This window comes from Manis pentadactyla, chromosome 7 (assembly GCF_030020395.1).
Source record: "Manis pentadactyla isolate mManPen7 chromosome 7, mManPen7.hap1, whole genome shotgun sequence".
Taxonomy (NCBI): Eukaryota; Metazoa; Chordata; class Mammalia; order Pholidota; family Manidae; genus Manis; species Manis pentadactyla.
Window position 1 is genome coordinate 134,846,428 of NC_080025.1, and position 22,442 is coordinate 134,868,869.

At 43.2% G+C, this 22,442-nt stretch overlaps 1 protein-coding gene across 3 annotated transcripts in view; it reads right to left on the minus strand.

The window, feature by feature from the left end:
• Positions 1–22,442, minus strand: part of ATP6V0A4 (ATPase H+ transporting V0 subunit a4) — a 78,374-nt gene that overhangs the window by 36,634 nt on the left and 19,298 nt on the right. The window contains exons 1-13 of one of the 3 annotated variants that reach the window (XM_036905507.2): positions 21,504–21,689; positions 19,996–20,129; positions 18,893–18,971; positions 18,520–18,614; positions 12,983–13,108; positions 12,432–12,526; positions 10,859–10,985; positions 8,762–8,844; positions 7,541–7,634; positions 5,243–5,455; positions 3,645–3,795; positions 2,969–3,108; positions 1,653–1,810 (exon numbers count right to left, since the gene is read on the minus strand). In XM_036905507.2, coding sequence (XP_036761402.2) covers positions 1,653–1,810; positions 2,969–3,108; positions 3,645–3,795; positions 5,243–5,455; positions 7,541–7,634; positions 8,762–8,844; positions 10,859–10,985; positions 12,432–12,526; positions 12,983–13,108; positions 18,520–18,614; positions 18,893–18,971; positions 19,996–20,112 — 1,478 coding nt within the window. In that variant the 5' untranslated portion in view covers positions 20,113–20,129; positions 21,504–21,689. Of the gene's footprint in view, positions 1–1,652; positions 1,811–2,968; positions 3,109–3,644; positions 3,796–5,242; positions 5,456–7,540; positions 7,635–8,761; positions 8,845–10,858; positions 10,986–12,431; positions 12,527–12,982; positions 13,109–18,519; positions 18,615–18,892; positions 18,972–19,995; positions 20,130–20,846; positions 21,076–21,503; positions 21,690–22,442 lie in introns of those variants that run through there. The other 2 variants (XM_057504801.1, XM_036905506.2) reach the window with 2 other exon arrangements.

The window sequence follows — 22,442 nt, forward strand, 5'->3', positions numbered from 1 at the left end:
CTGAGCCACTCTCAGACGGGGCTTGGCCTCCAAGAGCCTTAAATCGAGGCAGAGGTAATTTGCATGTGCACAAAAGAACAACAATCAGGCCCACTTCTGCAGAGGGACAAGCCAGTTGACAGGGACCTTTCTAATCAAACACCAGGGTAAATGAAATTTCATGTTTCAGTGAAATTATGCTGATTTAACATGTTTCAAAGTCCATCGCTATGCTCAAGAGTGTAAGTCTGAAATCTAAGTAATTTGCCTTTAATTCTGAAAGTTTTTTTCTTACAGGCATCTCTTCAAGCAATCTCTTCAAAGAAAAAACGAAAATGGAAAGCCCTGTAAACATAGCCATCTGTAATTCTGGAAAACGTGTTATTCTTCATTTTTATTTGCTCACTTATTCACCATCCTGTCCTCTACTACAAGGACCTGGGATCCAGCAGAGATGGGGTGCGCTGGCGCTCTGTGGTAGCACTCTCACCATCGCTGCCCTGTGCCTTCCGTCAGCGTCAGGCCCTTGAATGCCCTTGGGGAAACTCCAAGCGGGAAGGAACGCTGGATTGAGTCTTTTCTAATGGGAACATTTTGGGATGAGATTGATCGTTTGTTCTTTCCCCCCCACTCAGGGTGTTTAGTGCGGATTCTGGTGAGGGCCTGAAGTAGAAATTTTAGAGTCCTCCCGTGCTTGAGAGAGACAAGATGGGAGGTGAGGTTGCAAAAACGTTTACACATCTTGGCCTCCACCTGCTTCCAGTCCTCTCTGCTCACACTTCCAACTGGAAGTTCCAGAATGAGGGAGAAATCTCAAGGTGCCTCGAGGAAGGTGGGCAGAGAGACATCGGGGACGATTGCCGGTGCCCTCAGCAGCCCGAGAGCCCCCGAGGTCCCAGGGCAGCCGCCGTTTCTATCTTGTTTCCTCATCATCCCCCTCCTCCTCTGCCCCCTGTTCTCCTCCAAATTAGCAGGCTGCCCCACCTCCCAAACTCTTAAAATCTTTCTCCCTCCCCACGAAAGTCTCCATTCCTGGGGCGCATGTTGCCATTCTGATGACTGACTGACTGGATACCATCACCGTGGGGGAGTGTGGTCGGTGGGATGCAGAGAGCTCCCAGGTGCCTCCTCTGCATCTGACAGCCCTCCTCACGGCCCCAGCCCACCCACACCACCCTCCCTGCCGCCGTCCTCACCCCATCACCCACGGGCAGTAACACCCAATGAGCACTGCAGCCCTGACCACCTCCTCCTTTGCCTCCAGTTGAATCAAGCTGCTCTGAACTTGCCTTTCTGGAGAGCCTGACCTTCAACACTGGACACTAACCATTTATATGGCTCAACACCACATCAGCCTTTCTTAGAGCAACACCTTCCTCCTCTTCTCTGGGGAGCCCTGCTGCTGTGGCTGCCCCACGATGCTCAGCCCAGCCGGCTCCACCACTGGTCCCAAGAGCACCTGCACATGGCAGGCACTTCATGATAAATAACTAATTGAGCCGAAGTGTTAGAAACTATTTCCGTGTGCTACAGTTATCAGCACAGGTACTGAGGAATGGCACAAGGTCTTATAATCAGTACATAAAGTGAATAGAGCCTCCCCTGGCCATGGAAACTACCACCCAGGTGGCCTGGATGGCCACTGAGTGACCCAGCTCTGTCTGCAAACTTACTTCCATGTGCCATTCCTGAACATGGGCTGGACACTCCAAGAAGAGCCGAAGATGTTGAAAGACTTGGAGAAGCAGTCGTTGTAAATCAAGCCCGTGTAGATGGAGAAGGTGCCCATAAGGAGGATCAGGTAGCGACCGTGGAAGAAGGTGTTCCAGATCTGGCCTCAGAAGACAGACACGACGATCGTCAGCAGGGTCTGAGCCAGACCCCTGGGGAAAGTTTACTGTAGGACATCTCCCGCCCCATGGGAACAGTCGTGGCAAGACAAGCACTGAGAGGGCTGGCCTCATATGGCTGCTGAATTCTACAGCAAGTCAAACCTACACTTCTTTTGGGTCCTGTTATTAAAAAATGGAGTCCCTGTCCAAGTACATTCACAAAGAAGAGTAAAGTGCTTTCCATAAGACTGGATGATATGTAACAATCACTCTCAGAGCTGCAAGAGACTTCAAATATTTATCATAAAAGAATGACCTCTGTTAAAATGCTTGTCCTGGAAAACTGTACTGGTCTTAGACTGAGTTTCCCACTAACATTTAACTCTGCTCATGGTTAACTCACTATGACATCACAGAACAAGGTCTAGTTAATTTGTAATAAAAGATTACAGAAATTCTTAAAATTCAGAACATAGCTAAAGGCCTGTTTCCAACTTATAAACTGTATTGCAAAGGACATAAAGTGACACTAATAGATTAACTTTGAAACAATATAGATTGTTTCAAACAAAGGGACTTCACGGAAGGGGTAGAAACCTGGAGTGTAAAGGAAGACAGGATAGTCACGATTTCTCAGTGTTTCATAAGAAAGCTGATCATGAGCTGATCATGGGAGAAGGATTCTGCCATGGAAAAATACTTGTCATATTTTAAGTGGAAAAAAAAAAGAGGGTATGAATTAATATTCACTACTTGATCCCAATTTTTGAAAACTATATATTTATATGTAAGTACAGAAAAAAATGGAGATACACAAAAACATTAAGTGTAATTTTTCTGTAGGGAGTTAGATTGTTGCATTTTCCCACATTTTACAATAAACACACAATACTTTAATAATCAAAGAAAAAAATATTATAAGGAAAAAAAGTAAAAGATCGATGCTTTGCCAAGCAATGAACAAAATACAAAAATGCTGAAATGAACTGCACCATCCTTCTGCCAGTTTTTAGGTAGAATTTTGGCACTTTTTTACATTCTGTCTTTCCATTACTTTTCACAAAAATATCTTATGTCTATGGTGAAGACATACACATTTTTAATATTCAACTTCTCAACCTCGAGGAAATGAGGGGAAACCTTTGACGGACACCTACCTCATTGTCTGTCTTCTGGGAGAGCAAGCGTCTCTCATTCAGGACCATCCAAAGCGCGGCCAGTAGCATCACAATTCCATGACCACAGTCTCCAAACATCACGGCAAACAGGAAGGGGAAGGTGATGATGGTATAGGGAGCTGCAGAGGCGAGACCGACCCTCAGCAGCCTGAGGCCTCTTGGCACCCTCCGGCTGCGCATCAGAGACGTGCCCACCGCGCTCTGTGATCCACAACCCGGTCCCTGGGGTCTTTCCGGTTCTCGCTTCTCTCACTGTGCCTGCCCCCAGGCACTTGCTTAGCTCCTGCAGATTTCAGCTCATCCATGGGTAAGCCGTCATTGCTCCCCACTTTACAGATAAGCTGAGTTTGGGGGCTAAGTGGCTTGACCAAGATCACAAAGTTCAATGAGATTTAAAGCCAGTGTTCTAAGTGCTTTCTGGGCTCTTTTCCCCACCACCTTTGGCCTGTTTCTCAGCCATTCACATACACCACACACCTCCAGGAGTTACTCACAGGACCCATATACAGAAGACACTGCAGGGCATTAGGAAACCAAATAAGATTTCCATAATGTCACAGTTTTAAATAAATCACCTCCTAGGCCACCTCAGGGGTAAATTTTACCCAATCTCATTTTCAAGCTGCCCAGCTGTACAATGCATTAGATCCTTTACCTGGGTTTATCTCCCGGTAACTGCCTATGCCATATGCATCCACAATATTCTGGAAGCCAGCTGTGAATTTATTCGTCCTGTTAAAGGTGGGAGGATCTGTTTTAGATTGCACTGAGGTCATGATGGGGACCATGGAGGAGCCACTTAATTCCTGCAGAAAGAACACATGACCAAGATGTAAGAAAGAAAGATCTGGGCTGGGTATCAGCACGTGGGTCTCAGTCCACCTCCTTGTCACCACTTCCTGGGTGAACTTGGGACCCAGCCCTGTCTGCAAACTCTCTCTGAGGCTCACAATCTCATCTGTAAAAGTTAATACTTGTTTCATTTATCTCGCAGGAAGAGGTGTCCAGGGAGTAGCGCTCCTCCTGATTCTCTGACAATTCCTTCTGCTCCTGCCCAGGCTTGTGTTATGCCCCATCCTAAGCCCTCCACTCTTCCTTTCTCAACACTTAACTCCCTCAAGAGTCCATCTACTTTCCTAGTCTCATCCCTCTCTTCCAAATGGCCCTGATCCTCCCCCAACTTTCATTTCTTATTTAGCTGCCTACTCTCACCAGATGTGCCCCCCACTTAGCAGGAAAGGCTCCCCACCCAGCTAGGCCTCCTCTCAGCCAGACTAGCTGCTCTCAGCCCAGTCTTCCACCTAATAGGTTTCACTTCCTGCCAGAAAATTACTCAAACAAGCTAATCCCATCCTCCCGTGGGAACCTACAGCCTCCCCACCCTCTTGTCACTACAAAGCCTGCCTCCCAAAGCCCTGCTGACTCATTCTGCCCCCAAGTGCAAATCCTGTGGGCAGCCTCCCTGTGGCCTGTGTGGCACGTGGTATCCGCCTGCCCAGGGCTATGAGCAGATGTGACCGATAAATGGCTTTCCAGGGTCAGGTGTCCTGTGTCTGACCATCCTGTATTATTTAGGTCTGAGGTTCCCTTCTACACCAATGGGGTGGCCAGGTGATCAGAAGAAGCCCCTGTCCCCCTCATTCTTCACTATCCCCCTGCTTTCCTTCCTGCCCACCGTGCATCACTGCCTTAAACCACATCAGTTATGGATATGTTTTCTTTCTGTCTCCCTTTCTAGAAAGTCTCAGAACGGGACTTTGTTCTGCGAGGACAGCCCCAGGTCAGGTGCCGGTGCACAGTGACCATCTGGAGAGATGAATGATGAGAGCAGTAGGTTAAGTAAGGTACAAAAGAGTTAAGCACAGCTGCTGGCATGCAGTGAGCAATCTACTCACTCTGGCCCTAAATACGCCCGGCTCTTTGTCTTTCCAGCTAGACTGTGATCTTCGCGAGGCCAAGGATGATACCTACAGTCACACGACTGTGGTAGCTACAGTCACAACTAGCAGAGTGACTGACACATTAGTGCTCAATATATACTCTCTGAAGAGGAAGAAACAATGAATATTTGTCAAACACTGAGAAGAAAAGGAGTTTCTGCCAGGTGCCCTAACACTGGTTAGAACTGAAGATCCAATGGTGGAGGAGGCAATCCTAGCAGCAAGTCACTTGTGAGGTTCCTGCGACTTAGGGGGCTGCTGCCCTCCGAGTGCCTGGCGGAGGGGCCATGAGGCTGCCCCACCGGCCGCTCACCATGCCTTGCTGCAGTGCCCTCTTGATGCGCCCGGCATCTGCCACCGGGAACCAGATTTCGGCAATGACACACTGTTGGGTGACGTCAATGTTGCACATGTTTAGGATGTGGTAGATGGCCTTCATCTTCTGCACTTTGATGACCCAGGAGTGCCAGTTGGCAGCTGCCTCTTGCAGGAGCCGCTGGCGGTGAGACTCTGTTTGAGTTATGACCTGGGCAAAAAACACCACACAGAAAAACAATGAACAACCACGGCAAAGATGGAGGCCCGCCAGCCATGCCTGCTCCTCTGCTCTGGGCTCCGCCCTCTGGCTGCAGCTGCCCCATGGGCCTTTCCTTCTCCTGAGCAGTTTATCTCCCCTACTAAAGGTTAAAACCTTTAGGCAAAGATTGTATCTTCCTTTTCTTCCAAATTCCTTATAGCACTATTGTTATGTGTGAAATTGTGTCCCTCCCGAAGATGTGTTGAAGCCCTGACCCCTGGTAGCTGAGAACATGATCTTCTTTAGAAATAGGGTCTTTCAGATGTCACTGAGTAGGAAGACAGGTCCCGCTGGAGCATGTCGCCCCAGCCCGACATGACCAGTCCTTCTGAGAGCCTGTGATGTCGGCACGCGGGGCAGTGCACTCCGTGCGAGGGAGGCAGACTGCAGCGCTGTACCTACAAACCGAGGACACCCGGATAGCCTGCGCACCCTGGAGGCTCGGGAGCTGCCTCAGTCTGTTCACGCTGCTCTGATAAAAGGCCACGGGCTGGGGGCTTATGAACAACAGAAACTGATTTCTCACAGATCTATAGGCTGGAAGTCTGAATCAGGCTGCCAGCATGGCTGAGTTGAAAGCCCTCTTCTGGGTTGCAGGCTTCAAATTCTATCCTCACCTGGCCAAAGGGCAAGCGAGCTCTCCGGGGCCTCCTTTCTAAGGGCACTCATCTCATTCCAGTGCTCATCACCTCCCGAAGGCCCCGCTGCCAAATACCATCACCTTGGCTGGGAGGTTTTCAACATGAGTTTGGTGGGGACACAAACATCCACACCATAGCGTGACAGGCAAGATAGGATCCTTTCCCAGCGCCTTCAGAGGAAGCAGGGCTCTGCCAACACTCTGATTTCAGACTTCCAGCTTCCAGAACTGTGGGAATAAACTTCTGAGGTTTTACGTCCCCTGCTGGTGACCATTTGTTACCGCAGCCATAGGAAACACACCTATCAAAACGCTTTACATATGTAATCTCTCTAATAAACGACAAGTGAATTAATGAAGGAAGGAAGGAATGGACAATTTAGCCCACATAGAATTTATTTAATGGAATTAATCTTTATAAAACTGAGTAACTCTTTTCAGTAACCTTTATATGGGGCTGCCCAAGTCATTCTAGACATAGCATAAGTTTCCTTGACAAAGAGGGAACAGAGAGGATTAAAGAAATTAAACACAGATTCTTCTGGGGAGATCAAAATGTCTGTTAGCCTAAGAGTTTTAGAACATATGCACACCCACAAACTGCTAAAGACACTCATGAGCATCTAGAGCTGAGCAGTCACGTGCAGCTCCGAACACTCACATTTAATTAAAATTAAAATTAAAGTTCAGTTCTTCAGCTGCACTAGCCATGTTTCAAGTGCTCAGTGGTTACATGTGACTCAGAACGCCCATGGCACTGGACTGCTGGATCATATACCATTTCTGCCACCACAGGTCTACTGGACAGGGCTGATCTACAACATACAGTCTGACGCAGGCCCAGCTGCTTTTAGTGATCACTTTCCAAGCTTACTGAAGAAAGTGTCCTAATCATGTAAGCACTGAGTGCCAGCCTGGGTGATGACTGAGTTTACAAGAGGATATGAATTCGGGGTGTGTTCACAGGGTGAAACAAGACTTGGTGTTTTTACAGAAGTAATCGGTTGGCTCAAACAACCGGGCAATCCAATGGAAAAAGAATCAGTCAGACTGGTTATTCAACTTAATTGGCTAGTTAATTGTATCGCAGAGTGGCCTACGCCAGGCTGACAATAAAGAACTCCTTTTATCAGATTGGGGCAGCCGCTCAAAGGCTGACTAGGTCTGTGGTCAATTCTAAGCCCAGGCAAAGAATTACTCATGCAGAATTATCACCTCTAGCTTAACGAACAGTTTCCTAATTTTGAAATCTTTGCAGCAATAGCTGGAAGAACATAGCAAACATTCTCCCCAGCCTTGGAACCAGGGCCCTGGGAAACAGGACTTATATGGAAGCGGCAGAGGAGCCCATCTGCAGTCCCCACTCAGGTCCTGCGCCCGAACTCCTCACTCACAGTGATTAAATCTTCCAGCTTCACGTTGACATCAGCCAGCATCTGTGTGCGCTCCGCCGCAGGCTCTGGGCAGGGGTAGACGGTGGCTCGAAACCTGTGTTTCACACATTCCAAAGGACACGTGTGGGTAGTTACCAAAAAGGATTCCACACATCCTCTTTTGCTAAGCCGTCATTTGCTCACTTTGGTTAGGTGGTCCCCTTTTGTAGAATAACTGTCTCCTAAGCAGTCAGAAAATGAGTCCAGTCATAAGGGTTCCCAACGCATCACTTAGCTATTTGAGTTAAAGCTCATGTGAATGAGCTTCATTCAACCTGTAAAACCTGTGAGCTGCTGGGTAAATAAGACTACAACTGGAGGTGTTGCTTCTTCCCCAAGAATTTATTAATATGGTAACATCCTTCTCTACTGAATAATTTCTGCTTTGAAAAGATATAAGAGATTCTGTAAAAACAGAAACAACTTAGCGTGCATTTGTCTGCTCTTTTTCTGATATTTTAAAAAATTGAAGTATAGTTGATATACAATATTATACTGGTTTCAAGTATACAACATAGTGATTCAACAGTTATATACATTATTAAATGCTCACCCCAACTAGTGCAGTTACTAACCTAGAAAGATATTACAGAACTATTGACTATATTCTCTATGCTGTACTTTCATTCCCGTGACTAATTCATATTATGGTTGAGAATTTGTGCCTCTTTATCCCCTTCACCTATTTTACTCACCCACCCAAACCCTCCCCCATGGTAACCACTAGCACCAGTCTGAGTCTATTGCTGTTTTGTTTGTTTTGTTTTGTTTTTAGATTCCACAAATAAGTGAAATCACATGGCATTTGTCTCTCTCCACCTGGCTTATTTCACTTAGCATGATACCCTCTAAATCTATCCATGTCACAAATGGCAGGATTTCTTTCTTTTTATGCATTTGCCTGCTCTTTAGCAACTGATAAAAGGTGTGATAATAAATAAACTGAAATGGCTGACATGTCTGCTTTCAGTTACCTTTACATATTGCTTACACAAGTAAGTCTTCTCTGCTCCTATTCCCACTGTTATTAAAAATCAGTTGCATTTTTAACACCAGCTACAGTCAAATGTGGGAATGTTATTCTAAAACCCAAGAAGTCCCGTCAATTGTATTTTCTCCGGCATACCTCTTCACTAATTCTGACCCCAATCACTGAGAAAAGAGCCATTAACAGCCCCTTACCCATCACAGATCTTCTTGATCTTCTGTCTGAGTTGTTCTCCTTGATAAAATATGATGAAGATATTCTTTTTAATTTCTTCTCTCTAGAAAATCAGAACAGTTGAAAAAAAATTTTTTTTCCTTTCTGGTTAGAATATAATAGAAATGGAAAGTCCTGTTTTTAGGTCTAAAACAACTTATAAACTTAAAATTGGGAAACTTCAACTTCTCCCAGTTGATCTAGGTTCCTAATTCATTATGGTTGAGGGCAAGACCACGGAGGCAGGCTATAGGGGAGCCTCCTGGAGGCCAAGGCAGCCTTAGAGCAACATCACCACTGCTGACTCCACTAGTTGGGCCACAGCTGAGCCCTGCCCACCTCTAAGCCCTATTATATTAATAAACAAGGAAATATCCAAAAGAGAGGGGCCAGGATATTGCAAGGCTGAAAATGAAAAGAGCTGAGAGTTAACTCTACACAACATCCATGTTTAAGGGCACTGATTAAAGTACAATTTTAAAATCCAAGTTTGGCAATTCACAAGGAAGGGAGAATATTTCACAAGCATATATGAAAATGTTCAACTTTGTAAGCAAAACAATGCTGTTTTACTCATTTGCTTTGGGGTGGGTAGTAAAGGTAAAATTATGAAATCCACTCATTGTTGGAAAAGTAATAAATCTGACGCACTCATCACATACCACTCAGGGTGCTGGAATCAGAAACAACCCCACTGAAAAGCTATTTGTCGGGACCCATCAAGTGTAATGAAAGCGCCACACCCTTTACGCCAGCAGTCCTATTTCCTTGAATTCCTATCATGGAAGTAATTCAAAAGAAAATAAAAATCCACATTCACGAAAATGTTCAAAAAACTGAAAATAAAATGCCCATAAATAGTTAATGTCACAACTCAATGGAAACATTAGGCATTTATTGAAAATAACATCAGAATGAATTGCCCATTTGGCAGTTGCTCATCATAGCAGGAGTTGGGTATTTTGAGATTTGAGGAGCTGTCTGCTTTACATTATTTCCAAAGACTCCTTCATCCATGGAGTTCTCCCCTGAATCTCTTAGGTCCTTCTGTCTCTTCATCCACCAGAACCAGGAATCCATGCTGGTCTCATGATATCAGCTTGGTGACCTTTAGTGATAACAGGCTATGGTCATCTTTTTCCAGATCTTACTTTACAAATACTCTCTCGACCACCATGACTACTATATATCAAAATGTGATTATAAAAAATGATGTTCAACATCAACTTCTAAAAGAATATTTATAAAAGACACATAATAATATAGGGGGAATTTTATATTATCTAAAATCAAGCGATGTTTAAAAAAAAAGACTTCTATGTCATTACTGCAACCACATAAAATTATTCCTGGGTATGACTAGGGACTAAAGAAAAACAGCATGAGAAAATAAAAATAAAGACATTAGTTTTGTGTTTTTTAAAATAAGCCTTCTTCTTACTTTAAATTTACTATGAAGTAATTTTCCATGAAATAAAACTTAAAAATTAATTTTTTTGCTTCTATTCTAGAAAACATGATAGCACTTTTAGAAATGAGCCCAGTTTCTTGGAATTGAAAAGTAAGTGGATTGACATATGAACTGGAAGGGTGGGGGCAGAAAACATATGGAATAAGTAGCAATAAATGCGTGGCCCTCCGTGGAGTGGCCCCCTCAGAACCCCTGTTTGAAGTGTGTGGTCCGTTGACTACCAGCTCAGCAAGCTTGTTAGTGATGCAGAATCTGCACTTCAGCAAGGTACCCAGGTCACCCTTCTGCTCACGTGCCCGCTAAAGCCTGGGGCACACTGACCCACATCAGTTCTCAGTTCTTTCTCCTTAAGCCACAGCTCATCATGCGGCACTGGTGCAGCTAAGTTTCTAGGAGCACGGACAGCTGAGTTTCTTGGAAAATGAACAAGAATCAGCCCTTGAATTGATCTTTCATATGTATAAAAAAAGGAAAAGGAAAAGGAAACAGAAAGGGAAAGAAATAGACATCAGCTCTATAGAACCAAAGGCAAATGTTTGAGAGAACAAAACCCCGCAAAGCCTGCAGGGAGTTTAAGAGAACGTTTTCTGCAGCCTGAGATACCCACCGTGACAGGGTCCTCCAAACTCACTTCCATCTCACTGAACTTCAAATAGATGTTTCCTCGGCACACTCGCCACAGCAGCCTCTCAAAGGAAGCCATCCTCTCCCTGTTGATCACGCCAGCCGTGAACCTGGACAGTCATAAGAGGAGCCATTACTGCGGCCCGGGGGGGATGCCGGGAGAAGGCTCTGGAGGACATGATGGTGGGTGACCAACCATAAGGACCACTTCGCAGAAGGACCGTGTCCCTCTGAGTAGTAGGTGCACACAGCCCTACCTGGCAGGGGTCACAAAGCCACTCTGCATGCCGCTTTTACTTGCCCCAAGCCCCTTTTGACCTCCAGTTTCCTTTGACATGCTGAGATTTCCTTAATCATCCCAATGTTACACATTCACTTATTTGCAATTAAAAACATGACATCATTCATTATAGCATTGCAGCTGAAGGACACAAATGTTCAAATTGCTCAACAATGATCTCTATGCATTTTTACAAATAATGTACTAAGTGAATACATACAGTTGACCCTTGAACAACACAGGTTTAAACTGTGCAGGTCCACTTATTTGCAAAGTTTTTCTTCAATAAATATATTGGAAATTTTTTTGGAGATTTGTGACAATTTGAAATACAATTTTCTTTTCTCTAGCTTACTTTATTGTAAGCATACAGTATACACAATATACATAACATACAAAATAAATGTTAATTGACTGTTTATGTTATCAGTAAGGCTTCCTGTCAACAGTAGTCTTAGTAGTCAGGTTTTGGGGGAGTCAAAAGTTACATGTGGATTTCTCACTTACACAGGGGTGTTGATACCTCTAACACCCACATTGCTCAAGGGTTGACTATATATTGATTTCTAGACATCTCTACTTTTACAATCATCCAGGTATCTAGGTAATTTCTGGCCCAACTTTTTCATATTAACTTTTTAAAAATGGTTACTTTCATTTGTCTTTTATTTTAATGTACGTTGATCCTTTATTATACTCTGATCAAATATTTTAACTATGTATTTTTTCTTCCCACTTCAAGTTCAATATCTAGTGCCTCAAACAGTAGGCCTCTAAGTCTTTACTGAAGAAAAAACACAAACTGCAAAATGTATCGCTTTCATCAATTAATCCATTTTACTTGGACACTGAATGAAATCCCATCATTTTGAATCCCCACACATTTTGATGGGTATTAATCCATCATCTATTGCTGCTACTTCTGGAAGACATGACTGCATAACCACACCTCATTTCTAATTATACTTTAAACTTCAAACCCCAAATCTACTTTATTACCAAAGCAGTATTTCAAAGATAAGTAAAAATATATATGCCATATGCCTTGTCCCAAAGCCAGGGAATAGTTGAGAAAACCCATGCAAACAATTATCGCCACATCCTTCCCACATGGGGACAATACACACACTGCACTTTTTGGGCTTCAGAATGTTAGCATCGCCGTTACAAGAAGGTAACACTACCTCCAACTCTACCAACCTGGTAAGGTTACATTTGGGTTTATTACTGCATGGAAGCCTTATGTTCATGTGAAGAGCCTGCAGTTAACACTCACCCCAGCTTTCCAGTCATGTATGCAGGTGCTGCTCTTAACTCCAGGAGACCAGAAGTATCTTCCATAAAGAAATCATCGGCTAAATTGGTTTCTGTCTGAAAGTCAAAGAACCACTTTATTCACTTAAATATACTTAGACTACCTTAAAAGCACCCCACACATCAAGGGATTGTCTGTTTTTAATAAAACTTTAATTTTCCACAAATTGTTAACAGAATTCAAAAAGTAGAGGGCCCCTTGCCAGATCAAAAAGTTTCCTTAATCCCTTCCTCCCAAAATCCCAAATCTACTCTACCGTGTACTTTGCTGTGACTTCCACTTCTGTCCGGGCCATTTGGGGCACATACTTTTCAATGAGCACCATAATAACTTTTGCATTCAGTTCAACCAGCACCAAATTCTACCCAAAATACTCCCCACCACCACCACCAATGGCCTACCCATGGGACTGAAACAGCAATTTATTCATATTCCAAACCAGCTAGTTTTCAAAATGGAAATTTGAGACTCTGGAGAAAGGCCCCTTTAATGAACAGTCCCCAAAAAGCAACCTCAAAGAAGTCCTGGGTTTTCTTCAGGAGATGTTTGAGTTCAGTCAATTCTAGGAAGCCTTTCTTCAAAGCCTGTTGGTTCTGGTTGGCTTCCTGTAACTCTCCTTCTAGTTTTTCTAGAACAGTCTATGCAGGAGGCAAAAAAAAGAAAACCAGGCAGAAAGTCCTATGATATTTACATTAACCACAACAGATAATTAAATATCAAAGCTAAATACGAAGCTTGCGTTGAGGGACCTGCTCAGTCTGACTCCATGTGATGATAGAGCTCTAAGCTAGAGCCGTATTCACACACTTTCTAGAGTTCCTTCCAACCTCAGATGGAGAGGTTAGAAAACACTCTGCATGAAGGGTAGTTAGCTTCATGAAGATGTCAAGGCATTTTGGCCAATTGCAAGCCTCTCCCCCATTAAAATACTAGAAAGCGAAGCTGGAGTAATTTACATGTTGAGAATTCTTGCTGCCCCAAACACTGTAATGATAAAATACAAAACATATTTTACAACAAAATAAAAAGAGAAACCACCAGTTCTTGGTTGGGGCTTGCAGAACCAGGTCCAAGCAAATGGAAAAGGCGATGTAGAATAGTGAGCACAGTAGGCAAGAAGACAAAAACAAGGAAAAAACTATCTTCCCTCCAAGATGAGCGTGCAAAAAGAATAGGGCTCATGAAGAAATCTAATGACAAGGAAAATCACCAGCAAAATCTACAATGAGAACACAAAACCACATTGGGTGAAATTATTTTTACAGAAATAATCTATACAAATAATTTATAGTCTGAAAAGAAGTTTAAAGTTTTTTTAGACTGTTCAAAGAGATAAATGAAGGCATTATTTCCACTAAAAATAAAGAAGACAAGAAATTATTAAACAAATATGCCCTAAAATGAAGGAAAGTAAAGGTAAATACTTTTAAGTTTAGAAGCCTTAGAGATGTAAAATAAAGCTATTGAAATTCAAATCCAGTAAGTGAAGATCAGTTCTCTACTGGGCACAATTTGTGAAAGCACTACTGAGATTTAGCAAATAATTAAAAAATGTGAAAACTAATTTCTCATTTATCTAATTGTCCATTCACAATAAAATGGATAAAGTGTGGTACATTCAATAAAAGAAACACTACCCTGCAGTGAAAATGAATCAATTTCAAAAACCTGAAACAATATGGTCTTAAAAAAATTAAATGATGTAAGAAAACAGCTTGCAAAAGAATACACATTATGATTCGATTTATAGAAAACTTTAAAATGTTCAAAGTTAAACCAAATGCTTTTAGAAGACCAGATATGTGATGAAACTATGAAGAAACAAGAAAAAGAAAAAATACAAAATGTAGAGTAGTGATTATCTCCAGGGAGTGAAGGACAAAGATGAGAAGTAGAGGGGAGAGGAGCAAGGGGGAGAAGTGGGCAGGGGCACAAAGGGCTTCAGGAGCTTCACTGTGGTCACCTTTCACCTTACATAGGGTGGTATTTCATGTTGGCTATATCATTATTCTCTATACCTTACTATAGTTTCTAAAAATTCTACTATATCAATTCAACATTAAAAAAACAATTTCAAATAAATCCATGCACAAACACATCATAATAAAGACAAAACTTTTAACATTAGGGGGAAAAAGACGCATAATCTACAAAGGAATGATCTTTGAACCAGCAGCAGGTTTTAAGGGGAGAATGTACTAAATATGTACCTTGACATGTTAAGTGTAACTATAGTTTATAGCTTTCAAACCAAGAGAAGTTGGGAAGGGTTGGAAGGTATCACAGAAAGGCAGGAGAAGGGGGGAAAAACACAAAAACAAGTGGTATACTAAAGAGCCAGTAAGTCAGTAACCACAATAAATGAAATGGATTAAGGTCACCTATTAAAGGACAATTATATGCAAGCTTTTTAAAAATCTACCTAAGAGACGCTCTTACCAGAGATAAAGATATCCATGCAAATGTTAATTCCCTTCTCCCCACAAAAAGCATATTAATATCAGACCAATTTGAATATTTAACATTTTTTATGGTGGGAAATTTCAAACATAAGTGGAGAGCTATGTAATGAACCCTGAACTCATCACCCAGCTTCAGCTGCACCCCATTCCCTTCCCTCTCAGAGATAATCACTACCTTGGGTTTTGAACACTGGCTATAGTGGCACAAAGTTGGGGAGACAATGAAATTCCCATTTTTTAACCATTGCTCTATCTACTTAATGATTGTTTTTAAATAATATTGCCATTAAAAATATTTTGGAGAACAATGCAATATCTAATAAATGTTTTACAATATGGTAGTAAATGCAAAAAGTAGAAAACTATAATGTATATTCTGGTTATCTAGTTATATAAAAATGTAGCAATAAGAATAAAGCTTAAAAACAGAAAAATGAAGGCAGTTATTGATGAGATATGGGATTTGTGGGTAGATTTTTATTCTAAGTAAATATTTCCTCTAGAATTGTCATGAAAGCCTCTTCAGAAATTCTACAAGGCAAAGACCCAAAGCCACTTGGGTCCTCTAGCCAGAAAGATTTCTTCTTTCTAGGGATTTTGGAGAAACACAGCGACCTTGGGAACTGCCAAATCGGTGAAGTAGGTCGGTCAGTCAGTCCCCATAATCAGTGGTAAGACTGTAGTACTCTCATGAACTCATGTTACTTTAATTTCATCTTGATAGTAAATAATATCCAGAAACCTTCATTAAGAGTGTGTATCAATGATACCTTAATTTTAAAAAAAGAAGAAAAAAAAAAAGCAAACAAGTCTCCATGCTTGTCAAGTTTCAATGCAATATCAAAACAGAATATCGAGAATTATTTGAAAAGGCTATGAAAATATTCCTCTTTTCAAACTACATATCTGTGCAAGACTGAATTATCTGTCTATATGTCAATGAGAATGAGTATCAATTCAAAGAAGAATAGATGTGAGAAGCAGAACAGATGTGAGAACAGATGTAGCTTATATTTCTTAAGCCATGCATTTAAGAAATTTGCAAACAATGCTACTTTTCTCCCATTTTTGTCCTGTAAGATAGTTATTTTTCATTTAAAAAATGTTAAATGTAATGAGATATTATTGTTATATTTAAATGAATAAATAAATGTTTTACTTTTTTCCCCAGTTTTAGTTCCTGATGCAATAAATATAAATATAACCCACATAAATAAAGCTCTTTGGGATCCTCAATAATGTTTAAGGGTATAAAGGTATCTGAGATCCAGAGCTTAAGAACTACTGAACTACTGTAATATTGATCAGAAGCCCAATAGTTCAGAGGAACTTGGAATCTGTGTGTCCTGGCATAGCCAGAGAAGGCTTCATAGAATAGGTGGGAACTGAACTGAATCTAGACGTGTGTTCAGACTGAGAGGGAAATGACAGGAAGGGCGCTCTAGGCTCTGGGTGTGAGGTGTGGCATGAAGAAAAGCTTGGAATGAGAAGTGCACCCGGGGAGGCAGAGAACAACCAAGGGCCAGCCAAGGGGAGTAGAGGACTTGAGAGGTGGAGCAGGGCTGCGAATGGCCGGCTGGGATGGCCAGGCTGGACCCAGCTTAGGTGAGAAGGAGAACACCATACATTCCTGAGCTGGGAAGCAGCGAGACAAAGCAACACCATGACAAACCAGGCTGGTGGTAGGAGGCGGGATAGAGTGGGATGGTGAAGAAGGCAGCTCAAAGGCCTAGAAAACCTCTGCCCAAATTCAGAACACAATTAGGGTGGAAGCATCAGCCAGCATGACATCTCACAGTCCGCGAGAACAGGCCTGGCGTCAAGGCTGGTGGAGGAGATGGCAGCAGGAGGGAGGGGTCACTACAGGGTAGGTAGGAGAAGAGTAAGACTGAAATTGGAGAGGGTTTTATGGAGATCCTATTTGTATTCGTTAGAAGCTTTCTCCCAAAATATCCAGGTGTTACCGTGACAAGATCCAAAATATTTTCTAGACGAATTGCCAGTTTCATATCACTGAGTATCTAGATTCATACTACCAATAGATTAAAAAATTTTCAAGTTTAAAGTTCCCTTAAAAGAAAAGCAAACAAACCCAGCCAGAGATAAGGCTCAGTCAGTGAAGTTCCCCCTACCTGCCGACCTCCCTCAGGGAGCCCTTCCTCCTCTGAGGATTACAAAAAAAAAGCCCCCTTTTTTATCAAGGTCTACACGACCCTCTTTGATCTGCGTCTGCCCACCTTTTGACAATCTCTCCTGCTACCCCCACCCTGTACCTTGCTCCTCTCTCCACCACCTGCTCTAGAAACTCTAGAATTTAATTCAGTCTTACACAGATAATATAGTTGGAAAAGGGAGGAGTATTTTAATAGCCTTTTCAAATAATTATAGGTACTCTGCTTTGATATTACATTGAAACTTGACAAGCGCAGAGACTTTCTTGCTTTTGTTAAACAGGTAACAAGTGTGGTTTTTTTTTCCAAGTTGAGTTAATTATGTTTCAGATAGTACCCTAAAAAGTCAAACAGGGCATGCCATGTTTTATTTCTAAGGTGCCTTAAGCGTGGCCAGCACTCAGTGTTTTATAAAAGGAAGTAGACTGTCTTCCTTTTATAGGAAGAAATATGTAAGAAAAGATCTTATGTAAAAGTAAAAAACCTTTTATATGTAAGAAAACTGTTGTCTTCTTTTGGCACAGTTAATCTCAAAAGCCTGTCTGAGGAGAGGCCTCAATCTAGAGTGGACTTGATGCATCAGCTCTTCCCCACCAGAGAGGTTATTAGAGAACAGACCGTATGATGCACCAATCCCACTTCTGGATATTTATCCAAAGGAAATCAAATCACTCTCTGGAAAAGCTGTCTGCATCCCCATGTTCAGTGCAGCATTATTTACACTAGCCAAGGCATGGCAACAGCATGAGTGTCCAACAATAGGTGAACAAAGAAAATGTGATCTATATACAAAAGGAATATTATACAGCCATTAAAAGGAACCGTGGCCATTTGCAATAACATAGGTGAACCTTGAGGGCATTGTGCTAAGTGAGGTAAGTCAGGCAGAGAAAGACAAATACTGTAGGATCTCACTTTTATGCAGAATCTTAAAAAAAAACCTCAGATACAGAAAACAGATTGTGGTTGCTGAGGGAGGTGGGCAACATGGGTAAAGGTGGTCAAAAGCAAAAACTTTGGCTTGAAATAAGTAAGTCCTGGTGATGTAGCATACAGCATGGTGAAGGAAGGAAGGAAGCAAGCAAGCGTCCCGTTGAGCCAGGATAAGGCCTGTTCGGGGACAGAAACAAGACTGTGCTGCCTGTAAGACCCTATGATCGCTAAGGAAACCAGTCCTCAAAATGGAGCGAGCTTCACCAGGGCTGTATTGGGAGAGAAAAAGAGCCGTCTCCTGGATCAGGAGGGGTGACTGAAATTTGCACAATGGGTTTTCCTTGAGGAGTAAATCTGAGACAGGACAACCAGGCACTTCGCCTTTAAGCCTTCAGCAACCAGATAAAGAATCCATGAGTGGCCCTCAGAGCTCCCCAGGAGGCAGACTCCTGACTGTCCTTAGAAAAGTACGGAAGAACCTACCTCCAGGGCGATCATTTCCCGTGGCAGAGGGGTTGGTGGGGACTTCTCAGGCAACTGCACTGCAATCTCATTTTGCATCTCATCTTCCAGAAAACCTGAGGGATGAAACCCCCGCCAGAGAGCCAAAGTCACTGTGTTTCCTCAGACCTAAGAAATGAGGTCAAGCAGGACAGGTTCCTTTCGGCCAGCTCAGCAGCCTGAATTGCACCCAGGACCCACCACAGCACGTGGATCCCACATCAGCTTCCCCTACCCGGTTCCCAGCATCGCCTCAGAAAGTATTTTTATAGGGACATATTTGTTAATCAACTACTTCAAACCATTTACCTCCCCACCAGTTCACATTTTGACAGCAAACAGAAAATTAGCTTACGGAGAATTCTCTCCAGTGACTCACACCTTCTGACTTCATTCACAAATTTTCTTTGGAAGCTGTTCACATTCATATTTAACTAGAGGGGGGGGGGGGGGAACACAAGGTAGGCATCAGTAGCAACAGCTGCCAACATATTCCCGTTGGTTATTTTCTTATTCTTTTTCTTCATGCTGGAGAATGTTGCCAGAATCATTTTAGGAATAGATATTTCCATACACAAGACAAGAAAGCTACAGGGAAAACACACTTTGTCTTACACTCGATCCCCCAAATGCCTCAGCTCTGGCCTTCTTAAACTTCTAAGAAACAAAGTCCTCTCACAGCTAGGGTTTCCTGACTTAGTTGCATTTACATCCAAATGAGCCCTGAAGTCCTCAGTGGAGTCTTGACTATGACAGGACCTTGAGAACAACACTGCTCCACACGAGGCATCACGCTCATCAACAGAAAGTCAAAGTCCTGTGCCGATGGCCCTCAGCTCGGCCCAGTAAGTGTTCCTGAGGAACTGCTCTCGTCAGGTCCTATGCTAGGAAGTAGGGACCCAAAGTACAAGATGTGACCCTTCCCTGCAGGAGCTCAGTTCTGATCTTGACCTTTATGAGAAAGTAAAAGAGAGTAAAGGGGTCCAATTTCAAAACTGGATTCAAAAAAGCTTGGAAGGTAAAATCTAAACCACCTCTGGGAAATGACACCCCAACATCACACTCAAGAGAGTCTAGCACTGGAGTCACTCCGGGATACTTTGTCCTCAGACTAGTCAGGAAGAATTGGTTTCTGTCCTCAGAACAAGGTTGGGTAATCTGCCTGTGGATATACCCACTTCTCTAAAGATTCTACATAGGAAAGAAAATGCAATGCCATCTAACATGTACTCATCTTCAAAACATGCCTATAGAGGAGACATGAATGAGGACGCGAGAATATGTTTGAAGTCATTTATTTGCCCAGTGTTATCGAAAACCCTAGCCAGGAGGACTACAGCCACGGAATTTCATCTATTGCTCTTCTCCCTGCACTAGGCTCACTCCCAAGAGGTGGTTTGGAAGAGTTGTCTGCTCCCACCCCACCTTCTTCTGGACTCCAAAGAATGCAGTACCTACATCTTTGAACTGAACCAATCCAAGCTCTCCAAGCTCAGCCACACAGCAATAGGCAGCCTCCACCTGGAGAAATAACTGTGACAAACACATCTCCTCACTGCGAAACACAGACGCCATCTTGACCCAGCCTCGGTCTGTAGGAGACAAAGATGATTTGACATAACAAATGTGTGGAAACCTTATGATAAAAAATGTTTTTAGTTGACTCAAATTAAAATCCAACAGGGAAGAAAACCTAACAGGAATCACTCATGATTTAAAAAAAAAAAACAGGATAGAACTCTTTCCCACCTATCAGATTGGCAAAAGATTAAAAAACAGGAATAAGAGTCAGGCTGTGGAGGGTAAGGGAAAGCAGGCATTTTATACACTTAGTAGTTGCAATGTAAATTTGCACAGCATTTTCAGAGGGCAATTTGTGAATACTTATCCAATTTTATATTACTCATACCCATGACCCAAGATTTCCACTGCTATTCATCCAGATAAACTTGGAGGAATATAGGGAAACAGATGCACACGGATATTTCTGATAACCATTGTATGTAACAATTACACTAAATCTCCCCTAGATATCCATCAGCAGGTGAGGGGATTAAGCAGAACCCTGCACAGAGAGTCAGCAGAATGAAATAAATCTGTACGTCCTCGCTCTGGAAAAGGGATACTCATCTAGAATCCATTCCCATCAAAAACCCTCTAGACTGCTCTACTGCTGCCAAACTAAATTGTTTTCCCCAAAGTCCAACCTTCTGAAAGAATCATCACACCTCCAGAGTGGGCCCCTTTTCCTCATTTCATTTTATAACATATAGAAATCTGCCGTTTGCCAAACACTGGGTTTTTCCTACCTCTGTTTTCATTTTTCCAATGTCCAAATTCCCCACAGGATAAAGTCTAAAACCGGTGATGTGGCCAACGAAAGGCTGCATAATCCGGCCTCTGCCTTCCCTCCAGCTTCATCTCTCCACACGCTGTTCTCCAGACACACTGAATTTCTACCAGAGCCCTCCTGCCCCAGGACCTTTGTCAGTGTTGCCCCCTAGATTTGGAACTTCAGTCTCTTCCTCTCCACCCTGCATCCCCTGTACCCACATACTTCTTCATTCCAGCCTGTAAGGATACCTTCCTTCCAGACCACCACCAGCCCCATGGAACAAGCCCCTCGTCTATGCCCAGAATATAACATCTGCAATTACTTCTTAGGTCTGTGTTGCCCACTGGCCAGTAAACTCCGTGAGGAGAGAACTATGTCGTCCTTTTCCTTCTGTCACCGGTCAAAGCAGAGCAGGTGCTCAAAAAATACTTCCCCATCTACTGCCGAGAGGCTAAACATCCCTCCTTCGCAAATGCAAAGTTTTGTCCTCTATGTTTGCCTTTTTGACATTGAGATGAATCAAAACTTTTCATACTGCCCTTTCTGATAAACAGCAATGTTTTCATAGAAAAGAGACCCGAGACGTTAGCCTCACGCAGAGCAGAAAGCACAGTGCAAAGACCCTTCCTACCCCGGCTTCACCGAGCAGGTCCTGGGCAGGGATCTGGAACCTGCCGGGGGCTGCAGCTCTCCGGTGGCTTCCGTCGCCCCACCCCGAGCAGGGAGCCCTGGGTGTAGGAGCTCGCAGGCGTCGGCCAGGCAGGTCCAGCCCGGCTGGGGGATTCCTCAGGCGGCCTTCCTCCCGGCTGCTTCTCCTCCGCAGGCGGGGGCAGAGCCCGGAGGCGGCTCTGTTGTATCAACACCTGCCTGCTGGTAGGTGAGGACAAACCTGCCCCGCCGGCCGGCCCTGCCCAAACCCCCAGCCCCCGCACCACCTGCGCCCTGGGCCACGACCTTCGGGCCCCACCAGGAAGCAGTGACCTTCTTCTCTCAGGAAAGTGACTTACTCCCCAGCGAGTGGCGGATTTGGTTGGAGATTTCTAGAGGCCATCACCAGGCTCCAGAGACACCCTTTCAATGAATCTACTAAGCACGCCAAGCACTCCTTTTCGTTATAAAAATAAAGTCACGTTGGAAAAGAAAAAAATCACACTCACTATTTAACCAACTATTTTCAAAAACATTTCACTTTCAAAAGAGAATAGAAGTATCCGTGTAAATACCCAGTAGCAAAAATTCAGCATCTGATGTGTGGCCCAGGTGAAGAGACGGCAAAATGTGATATTTACCCTTTTCTTACTGAGGATTTCTGTCTTCCCAGTTATTTGGTGGAGGAAGTAAAAAGCAGAAGAGTGAGCCAATTAGATGCGTTTCCCATGGCCCAGGGGTTACCTGAGGTCACATGAATAAGCGGTTCTCCACGTGGGGGCCAGAGCCCCTACATGCACCCTCTGGGGTGTCTGTAAACATAGAATGAGGCATGCTTTCTGCTTTTTTTTTTTTTTTTTTTTTTTTTACTTTTTATCATGGAAAAAAATTAAAGCACCTGCCAAAGTCCAGAGAACCCTAT